The sequence below is a fragment of the Castor canadensis genome, chromosome 3, assembly GCF_047511655.1.
Source record: "Castor canadensis chromosome 3, mCasCan1.hap1v2, whole genome shotgun sequence".
In the NCBI taxonomy this organism is placed as follows: Eukaryota; Metazoa; Chordata; class Mammalia; order Rodentia; family Castoridae; genus Castor; species Castor canadensis.
In genome coordinates, this window is record NC_133388.1 from 158,134,183 (window position 1) to 158,153,462 (window position 19,280).

Here is a 19,280-nt window from a genome sequence, read left to right on the forward strand (position 1 = left end):
CACTTTTTGCCCAGGCTAGCCTGAGACCATGATCCTCCTACCTATGTCTCCCATGCAGCTGGAATTACAAGTGTGTATGCCCACCATGCTCAGCTTATTTGTTGAGATGAGATCTCGTTAACTTTTTGTCCTGGGTTGGCCTTGAACTGTGAACCTCCTCATTTCCAACTACTGAGTTGAGATCATAGATGTGAGTCATTTGTATAAAAACCCAAATGAGTTATATTTAAGTACCCAGTCCATCACTTGCCAGGGGAATGGTTCCATTTTTCCTCCCTTCTGGCCTCTATCAAATGAGGAATGTGACTTTTGCACAGTGCTCTACGCAATGGTAACTCCAAGACAGTTTTCACTTGCCATCTCTGTCACTTGGTGTTTATCTTCCTGCTTCCAATTCATCAGGGTCTTTTCCCACTGATGCTGGTCTGGGCTGTCTCCTGCTTTTTGTGAGTCACCTGTGGCCCTTCATTAGGGGAAGTGACTGACCTTCTGAGCAAGTGGTCAGCCCTGCAGATAATCTGAGTATGGCTGTCACCTGTCGTCATGCCCAGTGTGTGGGAGTTGTGAAAGAAGAATGCCTGAATGCCTTATGGATGACAGGGCTTTCATCCATAAGTCCTCCAGGGAGGACAAATACAGAACACAGTCATCTTAAGTAAGAACTCAGGTTTCCTCTAGATGCTTGTGTCCTGCAAGGAGGACGGTATCCCTGCTCTTGGCTGGCTCTTAACTGCTCGGGAAACAAATACCACAACTGCTTTCAGGGTTATCATGACTGGCTGGCCGGCAGGCATTTCCGGTACAGGAAAGCAATGCAGAAAACCCCATAGCCACTCTGTTTCCTTTTGTTCATTTTCCGAGCTGTTCTCCCTTCCTAAAATGACTTCTTTTCCCAACCCAAATCACCTTCTCATGTTGCAAATCCACCTAACCTCCAGACTTTTTTTCTTGCACAGCTGTCACAATAAACTTCCCCTCATCTGCTACTAAATGTATCAGACACTGTTGTGGGGGCCGTGAGTTGCCGACTCATTTCCCAGGGGCTTTCCAATAGAATCTGATGTTATCCAAAACTTCTCATCTGTTTCAAAGGGTACAATTTCCTGCGTTCTCTGGAGGGAAATCAAACGCACTGCATTTAGGAAATAAGGCCATCCTTCACAGACTTAGTAGACCTCTAGGCAATTATGGGGTGATTATTCTGAACTTAGTGTTTCCTCACCTCATTTCCCATTACAATGACTGGAGTGACCTGTCTGTGGGCTTTTCATCTTTTCAGTGACACATCAGGAAATAAATCACAGACATGGAGATGAGCTGTGGTCCTTTGATTTCCCTCTGTACTCCTCCCAAAACATTATTTTTTTTACTCTCCCCAGAGGCAACCAGTTTTCTTTCCCTTTTTCCTTCTGCAGTCTCTACCTAGAATTCAAGAATCTTTTCCTCTAAATTCATCTTCATTCTCCTTTAAATTATATACCTAGTCTCCTGATAAATGTGCTTCTCTTTGTAAAAATTACTTTTTTGACATAGAAATTGACCCTGAAGAAAAATCATTTTCAGCTGGTTTCACAGGCCACTTCACAGTCCTCCCTTCTCACCTCTAGGCTGGGATGGATTTTCTTCCCACAGTGTTCTTTGTTCCACACTCCAAATTTATCTCCCAGTTTCTCTTTAATTCTCTTTTTATTTTTTTGTAAGTTACCTTTTTAATTTCCTGCTGTCAAACATCTGTTGTAGCACCTTGCATTCTCCAGTTCCTAGAAAACTCATTTTATGAATGTTCTTCCTTCTCGGTGTAATTCTGCTGGCAGAGCACAATGGCTTTATTTTACATTCACTGATTAAACATTTTGAATAATTGTTTTAGCTCCATTACTGTGATTCTATTTGGCTTAAGACTTCTTTTTTGCAACCTTTGATTAATGTCTGACCACTGGGAAAGAGAGGAATCATTGCATTAATTTCCCTCTTGACACCACTGAGAAGTGCCCTTTTTCCTGTGCGAGAGAGCCTGAAGCGACAGATGCTCTCTGCTCTGTGGCAGAAGGAGGGAGCACGCGCTGTTGAAATAAGTCTGTGTGCTCTCAGCCAGTGTTTGCTAATGGTGTTGTGTGGCTGCCACTTCATAGCAGAGAGCAAATGTTAGGATTTAGGGAAAAGTGTACTGGCATATCAGATTTTAAAACTGAATGGTGAATTTTTGTTGAGTTAACAGTGTATAGCTAGATGGCATTTTCTTTGTAAGCTCATGAAACTTAACAGCTGTTTAGTGGAGCGGTATTTTCATATATGTCTGTTTGACAGGTTTAATAGCAAGTCTGCCAGTAACTGACTTGCTGCATAGGCCTCCCTGGCTTTGGCTGTAACAAGGACTGGATTTGCAGCAAGATTCATTGAGAGTCTGTGTTTTTGTGTTTATGGGATGGGGAGGCCTGTCTAAAGCAAGGGAAACTGAAAGGCATGTTCCAAAAGAAAGTACTGCTATTTCTACCAGAGTGTTCCTGGAACTTGTTTGTTTACCAGTTCAGGGGAAGATAGCATGTGGGAAGCATGTTGCTTAGCAATAAAAACACGTGAGTACAGTTGGCTCACTGTAACCCTATATTGGTGAGTGGTAATTAAGTCTATATATTTCCAGCTTTATGGTTTTCTGCAGCTGAATCTCTGGAACACTTCTGTACTTTGTCTGATTCAAGGAAACCCATATTGTCTTCTCTGCCTCTGGAAGAGGCAGCCATGCCTTGTAATAGCTTTTTAATATTGCCAGATCGAAGACAAATGCTTCACTGGTTTTATTGGCAGGAAGGAAGCACTTCCTATTACTCTTCTGTCGAATGTCCAAGCGTTGGGAAACTCGCACTTTATGAAACTAGAATCCCATTTCCCTTTTCAACCAGTTTTTCAGTCCGCTCAGATTGTAGGAACTTAGAAATGCTGGTACCCAGGATTACCTACTCTGTATTTGGACCCCATGGGGATAAATTGCACTTTTCATGATTCATCTGTGCTTTTAGTGTCAGTGTATACTTGGTTTTGGCTGTTGATTGTGGGCGTGTGCTGCCTGACAGAATCACAGATCACAGTCTGTTGTTGTCAGGGCAGCCACCCTCATGGTCAGCCTGGCATCCTCAGCCATTAAGGCACCATGAGCTGCCTCCTACCTTTTGGAATTTCAAAATAACGTTTGCAAGCCAAGAATACAAAATTTGTTCTAAGGTATGTAACTAATTTCATTTATTGGCATTCTATTCACATTGTTTCCCTTAAGCAGCATGTAAGGTATAGGTCAATAGCCAGTTACCTTTGTCTAGCCGTGTGACAAATATGCCTTGAGAACAGTAGGAATTTAGGCTTTGTTGTTTCAGGAAATCTGAAAAGAATAAAAGAAATCCAACAAACAGCATGCTGAAATGAGCCCAACCAGTTTTCTAAGATGGAAAACTCAAAATGCTATTGACAAAGAATAAAATATCAGGGTCAAACAATGAAAAAGGAGAGCAAAGACATCTTCGGGGAATGGGACCATTCAGTGTAGACACTGGAAGAGAAAATTTTACCACTTGATGTCTTCCGGGAGTTCGCCACCCCACATCTCCTGACCCAGAGCTCCTAGGATTCCTCTGGAAAGGCATCAGTGTATCACTTGCTCTGGCCCCAGCACCTGTTGAGCTGCTGCCTCTGCCCTAACTTCTAGAACCTATGGGAACAGGAAGGAGAATGCCATAAAGTGTCCAGAGGTATATGTAGGTTCACCTCTCTTCCTTCCATCTTCCTTTCCCTTGTTTCTACAACACCCTTTCTTTATCCAGTATGTCCAGCTCACTGGCAGTGACATTTGAATTGAAGACTCCTTACCATGGCTCTTAGCAAAGCTAAAAGTGGAGCTGTTGGATACAAGGGAATCCTAGTCCAAGATGGTAGGTGAGGTCCAGAGATGCAAATAAGTGTATGGATATTTAAAAGAATGTTTGAGCTTCTAAAAAGTCAGCTAGGTAAGACTTACTTCTTAATTTTTGTTTTGGAATAATTGTAGAACTAGAGGAAGCTGCAGAAAACAGTACAAAGAGATTTGATGTGCTCTTTGCCCAGCTTCCCTCAAGAGAGTGTATGATGGGAAAACCAGGAAGTTATAGTTGTTATAATCTGTAGGCTTTTTTTAGGTTTTACCAGCTATTTGTTAGGTGGGATTTCCTAAGGAGTCCAGACTCTATGGTTTTTTTCCCAAGTAGAATTGAGCGTGCTCTGGGAACAAAGGTTCATGTCTGGTCTTTTTCTTTCTTCTAGTATTGCTGTCTTGTCCCCATCATGTGAAAAATAGATACTAAAAAAGTTACATCAGAAGTACAGCCTGAAAGCCTTCTCTGCAAGTCAGTGTGGAGGTGTCAAGGAGGACCTGAATAGACATCTGTAAGAAGAAAAATGTTCTTAGGCTAGAGGCATGGGTCAAGTGATAGAGCTTCCACTTTGCAGGCATGAAGCCCTGAGTTCAAACCCCAGTCTCACACACAAAAAAAAAGTCCACTAAGAAGAAAAAGTGTTCTCTATCTGGAATTCCTCTGCTTACACAGAAACCCTCCGCTCAAGACAGTTGCATATTTACTACATGCAAAAGATGTATCAGCACATTTCTTGGTTTATACAGAGAGAAGAGCTACTTTTTAATCTAGAATGTACATCCTCTCCTCCTCCCCACTTCATATGCCTGATAGCTCTGTTAGGGCCATTCAAAACTAATTCTGATATCACCTATATTGCCTGCCTGTGTTCACCTACAACCATATTTAATATGCGTCCCTACTAAGGGCCAGATTAATGCTTGATCCTGAGGGTTCAAAGATGGATTTTCACACTACTTGCCCATAGTGAGTTCACTGTTTAGTGGGAGAGATGGACATTTAAGAAGGAAAATATGACAAATAAGAGGTATATGTAGATGTATGAGCAGGGTATAGGGCAAGAGTGTAACACAGCTCACTCAGACTTGAGGAGCCTAACTGAGGTTCCCGAGGAGATGAAAGCTCAGCTGAGTGTGTCTAAAGTTTCAAAGGGTGCATATGAATTCTAAGACACATGATCAGCCAAAAGAAGGGTTTTTCAGGCAATGGGATAACACACAGTAAGGCTCTGAGGTATAAGAAATAATGGTACCTTTCGGGAACTTTGGGTAGTTGTCTTTGCCTGACCATAGGATGTAGGCCAAAGAAGGTCAAGTGATGAGCTTGGTGAAGGAAGCAAAAGCCTTGCATGCCAGGCTGGATACTTTATCTGGAAGGTAGTGGGAGCTACTGAAGGGCTTAAAGAGGAAGAGGGAACCAATTGAATTTCTTTTGAAGAAAGATAAGTGCTATAAGCAAAGAGAGAGAGAGTATAGGACAAGAATCTGGAGATTGTTGTGGTTGTAGGTGGTGAGGAAGGCCTAGAGAGGGAGGGATGCATGAGAGTGCCATTTAGAAGTTAAATTTGACAGCACTTAGCAATTCACTGGCTGTAGGTTTTTTTCTTGTTTTTCTTTTCTTTCTTTTTTGGTACATGTGTGGTATGGCATTTGAACTCAGGGCTTCTCACTTGCTAGGTAGGTGCTCTACCACTTAAACCGCATCTCCAGCCCTTTTTGCTCTGGTTATTTTGGATCTAGGGTCTCATTTTTTGCCCAGTCAGCCTGGACTATGATCCTCTTATTTTAGGCTTCCCGCTTTCACTGGGATGATTACACCCTACTTTTTTCTGTTGAGATGGGGGTGCATGAACATTTTTTCTTGGGGTTGACCTAGAACTGCAATGTTCCCAATCTCAGCCTCCCAAGTCACTAGGATTGCAGGCATGAACCACCAGTGCCCAGATGACTACAGAGTTTAAGAATGATGTGCACAGAATGGTTGGTATTGGGGTTGTGGAAATGCCATGTATCAGGAGTCAGGGTCCAGACAGAAGAGAAGACCATGGGGGAAAAATTATAAGGGACATATGGATCAGTTGAGTTTGAAGTGCCTCTGGGATGGCCACACTGACAGCACTTGTTAACCAATATGTGAGCTCAAGGAATGGATGGTGATGGGTGGTAAGTAAAGCCTTAAAGTAAAAGCTTCGCCAGTTAGAGCGTGCAGAGGAACAAGTTGGTCAGGAGCGCGCCCTCAGAAACCAAGAAAATTAAGGAGCAAATGGAGAGGAAGAACTCAAGAGTTTGGGTAACAGAGCAGAGACAGAGGAAGAAGAGTTTGTAGAAAAAGAAAAAAAAAAGAGAGGCTGTCAGCAATGTGAAATGTCTCCGATGCCAGTTTTAATAGAAATGGAAATGTTTCCACTGGATTTAGGAGCAAGGGCATTCTTAATGACCTTTGTAAGTTCAATTTCAGTTGCCTGGAGGGAGGAGACTCCAAAGCAATAGATTAAGTAATGATTTTAAAATATGAGACAATTAAGAGTTTGGAATAAGGTGATCTAGTTAAGTGGTAACAGGGAGTGTAAAGAAAAATGTGATTGCTATTAACATATTTAAGAAAATCCATAATAGGATATTAGAGCTGAAACAAAGAGACCCCAAATAAAATGTTCAAGGTCATGCGTCTAGAGATGGACAGCCAGGACCAAGTCTGTTCGCTTAACTCCTTCTATAAAAGTAAAATAATCATTGAAGTGACTAATTAGAACCATATACTTCTATCACAAACTACCTGTTTGCTGAATATATTCATCTGTTCTATAAATATTTATTGGCAGATATTGTGTTATTGAGTTTGTATACAAAGACAAATAAAGCACATTCCTTGAGGAGAGCATGCTCAGTGAATTTTATAAAAGTAAAACATCTCACCAGTAAATGATATATAATCCAGCAGGGTAAAGACATAAAAACGTGAGTATGTAGTGTGTTGTTAAAAACGCATTAAGCAATTCTGCTAAGGAGTTCAAGACCAGTAAGCTGGACCTTGCGTGGTGATTGGAGAAAGGAGCTGGGCACCAGCAGAAATCAGGAAGATTGTGGTTCAAAGCCAAACTGGGCGAATAGTTCACGAGACCCTATCTGGAAGTGGAGTGGCTCAAGGTGTAGACCCCGAGTTCAAGCCCAAGTATCACAAAACAAACAAACAAACAAACAAAAAACAAATGGAGAAAGAATGAAAGGTTGTTTTGGCAGAGGGGACAAAGGAGCACAATCAGGATAGTATAAAAAATGTCTATAACTCCAAGTACTGATACACAGCTTGGAGCTGCTGCAGCATAAAGACAGGGAATGATTATGGAGACGGGTAGGCAGTTGTTGTTTTGGGCTACTATAACAAAATACATGAAACTGGGTTATTTCTAAAAACCAGACATTTATTTTCTTACAGTTCTGGAGACAGGAAGTCCAAGATTAAGGTACTAGCATTTGGTGTCTCATGAGACCCTGGTCTCTACTTCTAGGAAGCACTTTGTGACTGTATCCTCCAGAGTGGGTGAACATGGTGTCTTCCCATTGGGGAAGGGACAGAAGAGCAAGAGAGCACTCCTTCCAATCTTGAGTCATTTCATAAGGGTACTAATCCCATTCAAGACTGTGGAGCCCTCATCCTTAATCACCTCCCAAAGGCCACACCCATTGAATTGGGAATTAAGTTTCAACATGAATTTTGGAGGGAGTACCATTTTTCAAACCATAGCAAAAGCCATAGCCACAATAACAGTAACTAGTGAGAAATGTGCTTTTAGCCAGGAGTCATTTAATTTGGGCTTAAGATATACCTAGTGGCAATATAGAGATGGGTTTTTCCATGTTGAGACCAACCAGCTTAGATTGACAGGGCTGGACACTGGAAGGTGGAATGGATATTAAGTATGTAATTAACAACATTTTTCCAATAGGAGGCGCTGAGTCATGCTTATTTATGTATCTTCGTCCAAATTCTTGCACAGTACCTGACATATTGTAAGTTTTCTCTCTCTCTCTCTCTCTCTCTCTCTCTCTCTCTATATATATATATATATATATATATGTACGTATGTATTTTTTTTTGGTGGGACTGGGGTTTGAATTCAGGGCTTTGTGCTTAACAAAGCAGGTGCTCTACAGCTTGAGTCACACTTTCAGCCCTTAATATGCTTTCTTGAATGACTGAATAATTACAGAGTAAGCTATGGGAAATGGAAGTTCAATATTAACTGAGCTTTGAATTTAATATAGGATAAAATCTTCCTTAAAATGACTAAACAGCTAACTACCATAAATCTAGGAATGCTCTCAGAAGTTGGGAAGTGAACCCTTTGCCAGGGTCTGTGCAAAGATACAGCATGTCTGGTCTCTGTTTCTGCCCCGTACTCGAGACTGAAGACTAAGAGTTAAAGTTATATCAGTGAATCCTGTTCAGCAATGAAAGATTTAGAGGAAGTATTTAAGTTTTCCTGAAGTAGTACATTCAGTCTTGAGAAAAGTAACTGGCACAATAAAAAAATCAATAAAAATCTCAGGTCTAAATCTTTCTCCTTCTGTCTTTCATCACATTCTCTGTTCTCTGTGTCCTTTTCCACTTCTGTGAGTCTATTCATCCTGGCATTTTTATCATAGCCAGAGACATTTTCAAACAATATTTTTTCAAGAAAAATTATTTAGAAATGGAAGCAAAGGGTTTTGTTTTGTTTCCTCAAAATATAAATCTATTATTAGAATATAATTCACAGTATGAGGAATGTTGGTTTTGCTTACAGATTTAAGTAGAAAAGAAAGAGAATGACATTATAAAGAATTTTATCTCTTTATATAATCTGAAACTATGGATTGTGAAGACAATAAATGAAAAGCAAATCTTTTTCAAACAGTATTCCATACATATTCATTCACATATATTCAAACTTTCTGAATTCAAAGGCGATACAGTAAGGTTTTTAAAAATAATTGTTTAACATTTTGAAAGATACACCATTTAATATTTCTATAGTTTGAATTCAGGTAGAGGAACAATGACTTCAAGCTTTTGTGTATAAGAATAAAGAGCATTATTCAGTTTAAGTTTAGACATTTCAAAGAGTTCTATAATCACATGAAAGAACACTAGACCCCTTTTCCCCAATTAGATTATTATTTTAGGAATTTTTAAAAGAAGAAAATTTTGTGTGTTTTTGCAAATGGCTTGTTTGACTTCGGTATCTTTTGTAGGCATACATTACTTTTGCAGTATTATTTTCATACCTCTGAAAAATTTAAAGAATAACTAAATAGGTAATAAGCAATGGCTTATTTGGGAATTTTGAAGAACTTCATAGTGCTATCCCAGTCCTGATGTGTCATTGGCTGAATTCTTTGTAGTAAGGAGACTGGAGATAGTGAAAATGAGAGAGGAAATCCTCCCTTCCTGCTTTCCTTCCCTTCCTCCCTTCATCCCTCTTTCCCTCCATTCCTCCCTTCCTCCCTCTTTCTGTCCTTCTCTTTCTTCCTTCCTTTTCCTGGCTGCTTAGTGGGAGGCATTCATTGTGCCCCTGTCACAACACTAGGGGATTTTACTCCACTTGTGTTGGAGAGTCACACAGTAGACCTTTCCAGGAGAACCTTGGGGAATACTTCCTTCCTATTGCTGTGTCTTCCCGCATTTCCCTACCTCAACATCCACCTATGTGTCATTTCCTCCTTGTTTTGTAGGGTTATGCTTTGCGAAGCCTTGGTTTTTACATGAGTTATTTCCTGTTGGGTGTCCAGTCCCACCTTCTCCAGGAGCCGTTGGAAAACTCCTGCTTAACCTTTAAATGTCAGCTCAATCGCTATGCATTCCTAACCTCCTGCTCTCTGCTATTCTCACAAGAACTTGTAACCACCTCACTTTTTGGGACTTTTCACATTCTGTTCCTTATCATACTTGCCAGCACTTTGAGGATGAAAATATTGTCCCATATACTTTTGTCTTAGTAGGTACTCAGTACATTTTTGACAAATGTAGAGATGAAGTTATGACAAAAAAATGAAACAAAACAATTTTATAATTGAAAAGAAAATGTTTCAGATGAGGAATACTATTTGTCTTTGCTAATCACCACAGAATGATTTTTTGCCTTTGTAGACTTTAGAGAAAAAAAGTTGCTTAATTTTATGCTACTGAAATGACTGTACAGGGATTTTGTATTTCTTTTTTAATTTTTTATTATCCTATTATTGTTATATTGGGAGTACATGGTAACACTTAAAAAAGTGCTTACAATATGTCTTAGTTAAATCTACCCCCTCCATCATTCTTCTTTATCTCCTGTCCCCCCCAAGATCAATAGTCTTTCAGATCAGCCAACTCCCCTGTGGGGGTCTCCTAGGAATTTTAGTTGGGGAGTGTAGTGCCAAAGCTTTGTGGTAGATTTGAAATGGTTTGGCTTCTAATTACTGTGTCATTTGTGATTTTATCCAACCTGTTCCTTTTCATTGGTAAGCAAATTGCATGAGTTTATCATTCACTTTTCAAAGTTGGGCATTTTATTTATTTATTTATTTATTTTTATTATTCATATGTGCATACAAGGCTTGGGTCATTTCTCCCCCCTGCCCCCACCCCCTCCCTTACCACCCACTCCACCCCCTCCCTTCCCCCCCCTCAATACCCAGCAGAAACTATTTTGCCTTTATCTCTAATTTTGTTGAAGAGAGAGTATAAGCAATAATAGGAAGGAACAAGTGTTTTTGCTGGTTGAGATAAGGATAGCTATACAGGGAGTTGACTCACATTAATTTCCTGTGCCGTGGGTGTTACCTTCTAGGTTAATTCTTTTTGATCTAACCTTTTCTCTAGTTCCTGGTCCCCTTTTCCTATTGGCCTCAGTTGCTTTTAAGGTATCTGCTTTCGTTTCTCTGTGTTAAGGGCAACAAATGCTAGCTAGTTTTTTAGGTGTCTTACCTATCCTCACCCCTCCCTTGTGTGCTCTCGCTTTTATCATGTGCTCAAAGTCCAATCCCCTTGTTGTATTTGCCCTTGATCTAATGTCCGCATATGAGGGAGAACATACGATTTTTGGTCTTTTGGGCCAGGCTAACCTTACTCAGAATGATGTTCTCCAATTCCATCCATTTACCGGCGAATGATAACATTTCGTTCTTCTTCATGGCTGCATAAAATTCCATTGTGTATAGATACCACATTTTCTTAATCCATTCGTCAGTGGTGGGGTTTCTTGACTGTTTCCATAACTTGGCTATTGTGAATAGTGCTGCAATAAACATGGGTGTGCAGGTGCCTCTGGAGTAACCTGTGTCACAGTCTTTTGGGTGTATCCCCAAGAGTGGTATTGCTGGATCAAATGGTAGATCAATGTTTAGCTTTTTAAGTAGCTTCCAAATTTTTTTCCAGAGTGGTTGTACTAGTTTACATTCCCACCAACAGTGTAAGAGGGTTCCTTTTTCCCCGCATCCTTGCCAAAAGTTAGGCATTTTAATTTTTTCTAAAATTATCCCCGAGCTTCTAGGACTGTCCCTTGGTATAGTACAAATATTGAAAGGTTTGTGAGTAAATCTGTATCCATCTTATCCAAACCCTGCTTAAAGTATGTCTACTTATGGCCTAGACTTTTCATGTGAAGCAGGGCTAGTGTTTTCCATCATTTCATGCAAATAAACTACGCCCTGTTCGTCCTTCTCCTTTGCTCATTCTAGGTCTAGAATGTGCATCCTGATATAGGGTGATCCCAAATCTGTTTCTTTAAGTTGCCCTTGACTATTGGTCTTTATTCAGCCTCTGTAAATTTCATTATTTTAATTTTTATGATAACTATATATTTATTGGTTAGATTGTATAAATTAAATATTGGGCCATAGCTCTAACATTTTAAACTACATTATATATATATTTAAAGTGGAACATGGTGTATCAATACCTCATTCCAATTTTTTACATCTCCAAAGATAATTATTATTTCTGCTCTTTATTAATAACAAATATCTTAATTGGACTAATATCATTTTCTAAAAACAATAATAAAAGTTTCTGTAGTACTCTGTTCAAATTATGTTCCAGAGAAAACTAGGTTTTGGATGAACTAACATGCGTTTACTATGACCTATGTCAGGCATTCTAGGTGATTTCTCATGGAGTTCTTTTTTTGTGACTTTAGTCTTAGTACATCTTCTAAGTGCTGTTGCTATACTTAGGGAAAAAGTGGTTCTTTGTAATACAACAAGCCTTCATCTTTTAAATTAACCTGCTTTAAAATTAGCATTTTTGAATTTGTAGGATTTAAAGGAAACTCCCTCTATAGCTATCTTAAACAAACAAAAATGCCTTTTATCAAAAAAAGACAGATAAAACAAGTCCTGTCTGGGGGGTTGGTACCAGTGGGAGGGGAAGGATATAAGGAAAGGGTAAAGGAGAGTGATTTTGGTGGAACTATATGTACACATGTATGTAAATGGAAAAATAAAACCTGTGGAAACTATTCCAGGAATGGAGGAGGGAGGGATGAAGGAGATGATACCATATTCAACTATGATATATTGTAAGAACTTTTGTAAATGTCATAATGTGCCCCCAATACAACAATAATATAATAAAAAAGAAAAAATTTTAAAAAGCACTCATTTATTCTCTTGGAATAAATTCAGAATCTGGAAATCAGAATTAAAAATAAAGATACATACTAATGGAAGCATTCAGAAAAACACAAGTATCAAGTTCTGTTTTAAAGTAATTATACCATTTTAGTGTCAAAATTAATTTAACTGATCATGTTGATATTATTATTAAAGGACATGTTATGTTATTTATTAATCCAAATAATATACATGCAAAGGATGTAAAAGCGATAGACTTAAGTCCTGTTACATTCTGAACATATCTTTTAACTGGATTGTGATACAGGGTGACATTCCATTGGTCCCTCTGGGAGAGCATCATTCTCTCTCCTATGCCTGCTGAGCCACTGTTCCTTGAGGCTGTCTTCGATGTCTCATCTTTTTGCTAGCTTTTCATGATGTCCTTTGTTCCTCTCTGTGTTCCCATGGTACTCTTATGTGTGAGTCACTTGGAACACACATATTTTATTAGTTACTTGCTTCTTAGCCTGCATTGAGTTTTTGTTATATGTAAATGCATATAATTTCCTATTAAAAATGTGCAATCCTCCAGGAAGTCTGTATCAGTCAGTTCGGTTACCTTGTTGATAGTTTATCTGTTGCTTGGGAATCATAGTAGATCATGATTAACTTTCTATAAAACAAGGGTGTGGACTAGGAACCCCTAAGCTCTCCTTTAGCTCCAGTGTTGTCATTTTATGTTCTAATCCATTACTAGAAATGTATTATGAAACAGTTAATTAATGCTTGCAGAATGCTTAGGGAATTTTTAATGAGAAGAGGATACTTGTGATTAGTGTTAATGGACTTTTCTTCCGTCTTGTTTTTGTTTTTGCCCCAATAACACAGTGGAAAAATGTACTTTCAAGAATATTTTTAGACTGGTGAAACATTTTGATTGCATCACAAAATTTAGCCCTTAAAAACAAACTATGGTATGGTGATTATAGGAACCAAGGAGCTATGAATGTAAAGAGTTATAAAAAAGAAGGAGAGCAGTAGCAGTGCGTGGTTTTCATAATTGTTTAACATATTTTAAGTGTGTTATCAAGTTCTTACTCCTACAGTACTGTAATACCCCAAAGAAGCTAACATGTAGAGATTAAAATTTTCCTGAGTGATATTAAAAAGTAAAAAGAAATAGGTGAAATGAATAATGCATTTTGCTTAATCTATTGTATCAGAAATATTTATGTTTTTATACTTAACTCTTTAAAATCAAATTAGTTGTATATTTAACACTTAAAAAATCAAGTATCTCAATTTGAGCTAGCCACATTTCAAGTGCTCAATATATAGAAGCTTAGAAATTGTGTAGTATGTGTTTATGAGAGAGAGAGAGAGAGAGAAAGAGAGAGAGAGAGAGAGAGAAGGTTGAAGTAGTTATTGGCATCATTTTTTATCTTCTATTGTTAAACATGAAATTTATCCTTCCAGTGTAATAGTTCATGACCGTGTTTCTGAAATTACCTGTGATGCAAGATCAGTTTGTTAAATTTTGAATTTGTTGTGGACTAATGCTTTGGCAAAATACAATAATAATGAATTAGAAAAATGAAATAAAAACACATTGGATTTGACAAGTGTTGTCTTTATCCATATTGTGCTATCATATACTATCATAGACTAGATAACTTGTAATAAATGGAAATTTATTGGCTCACTATTTTGGAGGCTGAGAAATCCAAGTCCAAGGAGCCACTTTTGATGATGGCCTTCTTATTGTGTTACAACGTGATGGAAAGTGTCTCCTGGCAGAAGGGCAGGAGCGGGAGGGGAGAGAGAGAGAGAGAGAGAAAGAGAGAGAGAGAGAGAGAGAGAAAAAGAGGGTAAAAGCACTCTCACAATAATAATCCACTCTTATGATACCGGCATTAGTTTGGTTGTGAGGGTGGAGCCCTCATGATCTGAACATCTCCTAAGGTCTCAGCTCTCAATATTGTCACAATGCCAACTAAATTTCAATATGTGTTTGGAGGGGGATAAACAATTTATAAAAGGTCTAGACCCGTGTTACTCACTAGAACTTCCTGTAACGTAGAAATGTTCTGTCTGTGCTGTACAACATGGTAGCCACTAGAAATGTGACTGGTTTGCTAAGGAAATGAATTTTTAATGTTATTTAATATTAATTAATTTAAATAGAAGTAAGCACGTAAGACTATTGACTACTATATTGGGTAACACTAGATACAATTTGCATTTACCTATTGTACTCTAGTAAACCAGCTTGTGGACTGGCATTGGTCTGCAAGCCATACTTTGAGTAGCACTGATTATGGCATAGATTCTAAAAATGGAAAGCCTTTTTGTGACCATCAGTTACTTAATTGCCCAGTGCTGGTGCCTTAGTTCCTCATTTGTAAAATAAAGGTAATAATAAGAAACTACCTCCTATAATTGGGTGATTATGAAGATTAAGTACATTAATGAATACAATGTACTTAGAACAATGTCTGACACACGGCATTATGAATACATAAGTGCATTAATGTTATTATCATTATGATCGTGTAGTAATGTATATGATAGAATTAAATGCAAAAAGTGCGTTTATTATTATCATTATTAATTCTCTGATTAGCTTAGATGTCTTCCTTTAAAAGCATACCACAGTTCCTGATACAGAGTTGGCATCCAATAAGTAGTTTTGGCCATAAACATAAAATAGTCTTGGAGCACAGATGAAGAAGAAATTATTTTTAGTGGAAAGCAGATTAGAGAAATCATTGAGAAAAGATGACTTCTAAGAGGGCCTCAAAGGACAAGTTGGACAAAGAGGAAACAGCATATCAAACAGAGGGAGCACTGACACCCATTTGGATCGAGCTCTATTTAAAGAGGAACAGCACATCACATTGTTGGCCTTATTACTGCAACCACTGCTTTGTTCTCCCCTTTCTATTTTTCTTCTTATTTTAATCTTTTAGTAAGCATGATTGCTAGGCAACAGGTGATCTGGTGGTTTTAATACATAATGTCCTATTAATAAGGCCAATCACTGCCTCTTTGTTCATCACGCTGGGAGTTATGGAACCTGAATATGATGGGAGAGGTTGAGTTATGGTTGGAAAAGGAAAGGGAATGATGCTTGAAAAGCAGGCCCTGGGTTGTGGGTAGATGACTGTGAGTTTATTTCTCCCAAAATTAATGTTTCTTACATCAATTATCCTAGGAAGAAAATCAGCTGGAAAAAAAATGAAGTTCCTTATCTTCACATTTGTTGGAGTTGTTCCCCTTTTATCCCTGGGCTCTGGGAAAGCTATACACAAGAATGACATCTCTCCGAGAACTTTTCGAGAAATAAAGGAAGAAATAGCCAGCTATGAAGACGTTGCTAAAAGAATTATTGATCTTGCTGTTTATGGTAGAGCCCAGAACCGGTCTTATGAGCGATTGGCACTTCTGGTTGATACTGTGGGACCCAGACTGAGTGGCTCCAAGAACCTAGAAAAAGCCATCGAAATCATGTACCAAAACCTGCAGGACGATGGGCTGGATAATGTCCACCTGGAACCAGTCAAAATACCCCACTGGGAGAGGGGAGAAGAATCTGCTTTGATGCTGGCTCCGAGAATTCACAAGATGGCTATTTTGGGTCTTGGCAGCAGCATTGGGACTCCCCCGGAAGGTACTGCTTGTCTTTTCAATTTTCTGTATACTTTATACAACTAATGCCACTTGGCATAATTTATTGCAAGATGCCTGATTCCTATTATAATTTGGATGGCAGAAAGGAAAATATAATTTCTCATTCTGTTGGCTGAATGAATTCTCTACTGTTATGTCTTTTTTCTTCCTTCTTCCCGGGACTTTCTTACCTCTATTTCTTTTCTGAAAGAAAACTGATTGTATAGGGTCCTTATTTATTTATTTGTTTATTGGTGGTACTGAGGTTTGAACTCAGGGCCTTGTACTTGCTCTAACACTTTGTGCTTTTGTTATTTTTCAGATAGGATCTCACTTTTTTCCCCTCAGGCCTCTCCTTAGACCATAGTCTAACAGTGCCTTCCTCACAGCTGGGAAAACAAGTGTGCACCACCATGCCTGGCCTGTGTAGGGTCACTTTTTAAATGTAGGATGCATAGTTACTGGTCCATGATATTTATCAGCCCTAACACCTAATAATTGTTATCTAGTATAAAATTAATATCATTCCATGGAGAATTTAAATATATGTAAATAGGGTACAAAATATATGTAAATAGGGTACAAGTGGCCTCAATATGTAAAATTTAGTGATATTGGAAACAGAAGCTTGCAAACTGAATTGATTTGAGCTTATTATTTTTATAGAACCTGGGGGCCTCTAATTAAGGATTATCATTTGCAAGATCTCCCTTTACTTATCAGTACCTGGGCTCAGCATTATCCAACAATGTAATGTTGGTGAGGGATATATAACCATCTAACAGTGAGTTATCAGTCAGTCTTGAATGTATGCACGGACTAATTTCCTGTGGCAGAGGAGTTAGTTTCTATTCTTTTGAAAGACCCAGTAGAAAAGCAGATAGTCCATCTTTTTAAGTATTTATTGAGTACTACCATGTTCACATGCATTTAACGTGCACAATTTGGTGGTTTTCAGTGCATTCATAGAGTTGAGGAACATGTAGGTTGTATAACACAATGCAATAGTAGTCCATTTTCGTTATCCCCTCCCAAACCCCATACCCATTAGGAGCCACTTTTTAAAGGGGGGCAGTCCTGGAGTTTAAACGCAGGGCTTCCTGCTTGAATGGAAGAATATACTCTGAGATGTTTTGTGGCTGGCTTCTTTTATGTAACATTATACTTTCCAGGTTCACCTATGCCATGTCATGTATCAGTGTTTTATTCTTTTTTTATTTCTGAATGGTATTTCATTTTATGGATGTACCACCTTTTTATATTTTCATCAGTTGATGGACATTTTTAGTAATTTTTCTATTGACTATTATGACTATTATATAAGCATTTATGCACAAGTTTTTCTGAACATATGTTCTTATTTCTCTTGAGTCTATACCAAAGGGTAGACTGTTGGGTCATTTGGTAATTCTGTATTTATTTTTTGAGGTACTGAAAAACTTGTTTTTGAAGCAACTGCACTACTTTATATTTACATGCATATACAAAAATATACAAGTATATTTTTCCATTTACTTGTGAACACTTGTTTTTATCTCTCTTTTTAGTTATAGCTATCCTATAGTGTGAAATATATCTCATTGTAGTCTTGATTTGCATTCTACTAAAGAGAAATGATTGAGCATCCTCCCACATTTTTAATGGCTATTTGTATGTGTATTTTGGAAAAATGTATATTCAAATTATTTTCCTGCTTTTTAATTGGACTATTTGTTTTAATGATTATTTACTGAGTTGTAAAAGCTCTTTTATGTATTTTGGATTCAAGTCCCTTCCCAGATATATATGTTCTCTACAATTCTATGGATTGTTTTGTCACTATTTTTTTTTTCTGCTCATGGTTTCAGAGAGGGTAGTCTATGGTTTCTTGGCCCCATAGGTTTTGGCAGAACATTATGGTGGTAGGAGTGTGTGGTGGAGGAGAGCTATTCACCTCATGGCAGACAGGAAGCAGAAAGAGTTATAGGAAGGGGTTAGGGACAATCAACCCCAAGGACCTGTGCCCAGTGACCTTCCAGCTGTCTTACCTCCTGAAGTTCCCCAAATCTCTCAAAATAACTCCACCAGCTAGAGACCAAGCTCCTAACACATGAACTTTTTGGGGTGATACTTCATATCCAAACCATGAAATTCTACCTCTGGTCCACAAAGGCTCATAGTCATTCCATATTGCAAAATGCATTTAGTCTATCTCCAAGAATTCCCAAAGTCTCAACAACTCCAACATTGCTCAAGACAAAGTTCCAAAGATCTGTACAGAAGTTTTCTTTTTCAGTCATTATGTTTATCAACTCTAGAGAATTTCCATTTCCTCTTTTAAAAATCATTTTTATTTTTTTATTGATGTTCTCCATTTGATGAAACATTGTTATCATGACTACCTTTACTTATGTGAGTATTACTTTTAGTATTGCCTTTAATTCTTTGAACATATTTATAATAGCTGCTTTGAAATCTTTGTCTGCTATGTCCTACATTGGGCTCTCTCAAAGGCATTTTCTAGTGCCTACCTTTTTCTTCTGTATGGGTCACACTTTCTTGTTTGTCTTCATGTTATATAATTTTTAGTTGAAAATGAATATTTAAAATAATATATTATAGAAACTCTGTTTAGTGATTTCTATAACCCCCACCATGGGTAGATTTATTAGAAGTTGATGATAGTTTTTTTTTTGGTTAGTTTGACTATTTATTTATTTAATAACTTGCTGAACTAAGTGAAGTCTATTTCTCCCACAGTGTATAGCTTCTGTTTCCCTGTTTAGATTGTTTTATTTTTGCTTACTTTTTCTTTTTTTTTAATTATTATTTTATTCACATGTGCATACATTGTTTGGGTCATTTCTCCCCCTTGCCCCCTTTCCCCACCCTCTCTCCCCTGCACTCCTCAGTTCCAGGCAGGTCCTGTTCTGCCTTTATCACTAGTTTTGTTGAAGAAAAGAGACAAGCCTAATAAGGAAGACAAAGTGTTTTTGCTAGTTGAGTTGAGGATAGCTATACAGAAATATTCCTAGCATTGCTTTCGTGTACACATGATATGACCCATGTTGATTCATCTCTAACTTATCTTTACCCTGGTTACTGATTCCCTTCTCATGATAATCTCTGTTGCTTAAAGGTTTCTGTATTAGTTCCT

At 38.1% G+C, this 19,280-nt stretch overlaps 1 protein-coding gene across 1 annotated transcript in view; it reads left to right on the forward strand.

Moving 5' to 3' along the window:
- Cpq (carboxypeptidase Q) overlaps positions 1 to 19,280 on the forward strand; it is a 460,643-nt gene that overhangs the window by 84,846 nt on the left and 356,517 nt on the right. Inside the window, exon 3 of the mRNA XM_074068881.1 lies at positions 15,690 to 16,145. Coding sequence (XP_073924982.1) covers positions 15,713 to 16,145 — 433 coding nt within the window. The 5' untranslated portion in view covers positions 15,690 to 15,712. The remainder of the gene's footprint in view (positions 1 to 15,689; positions 16,146 to 19,280) is intronic.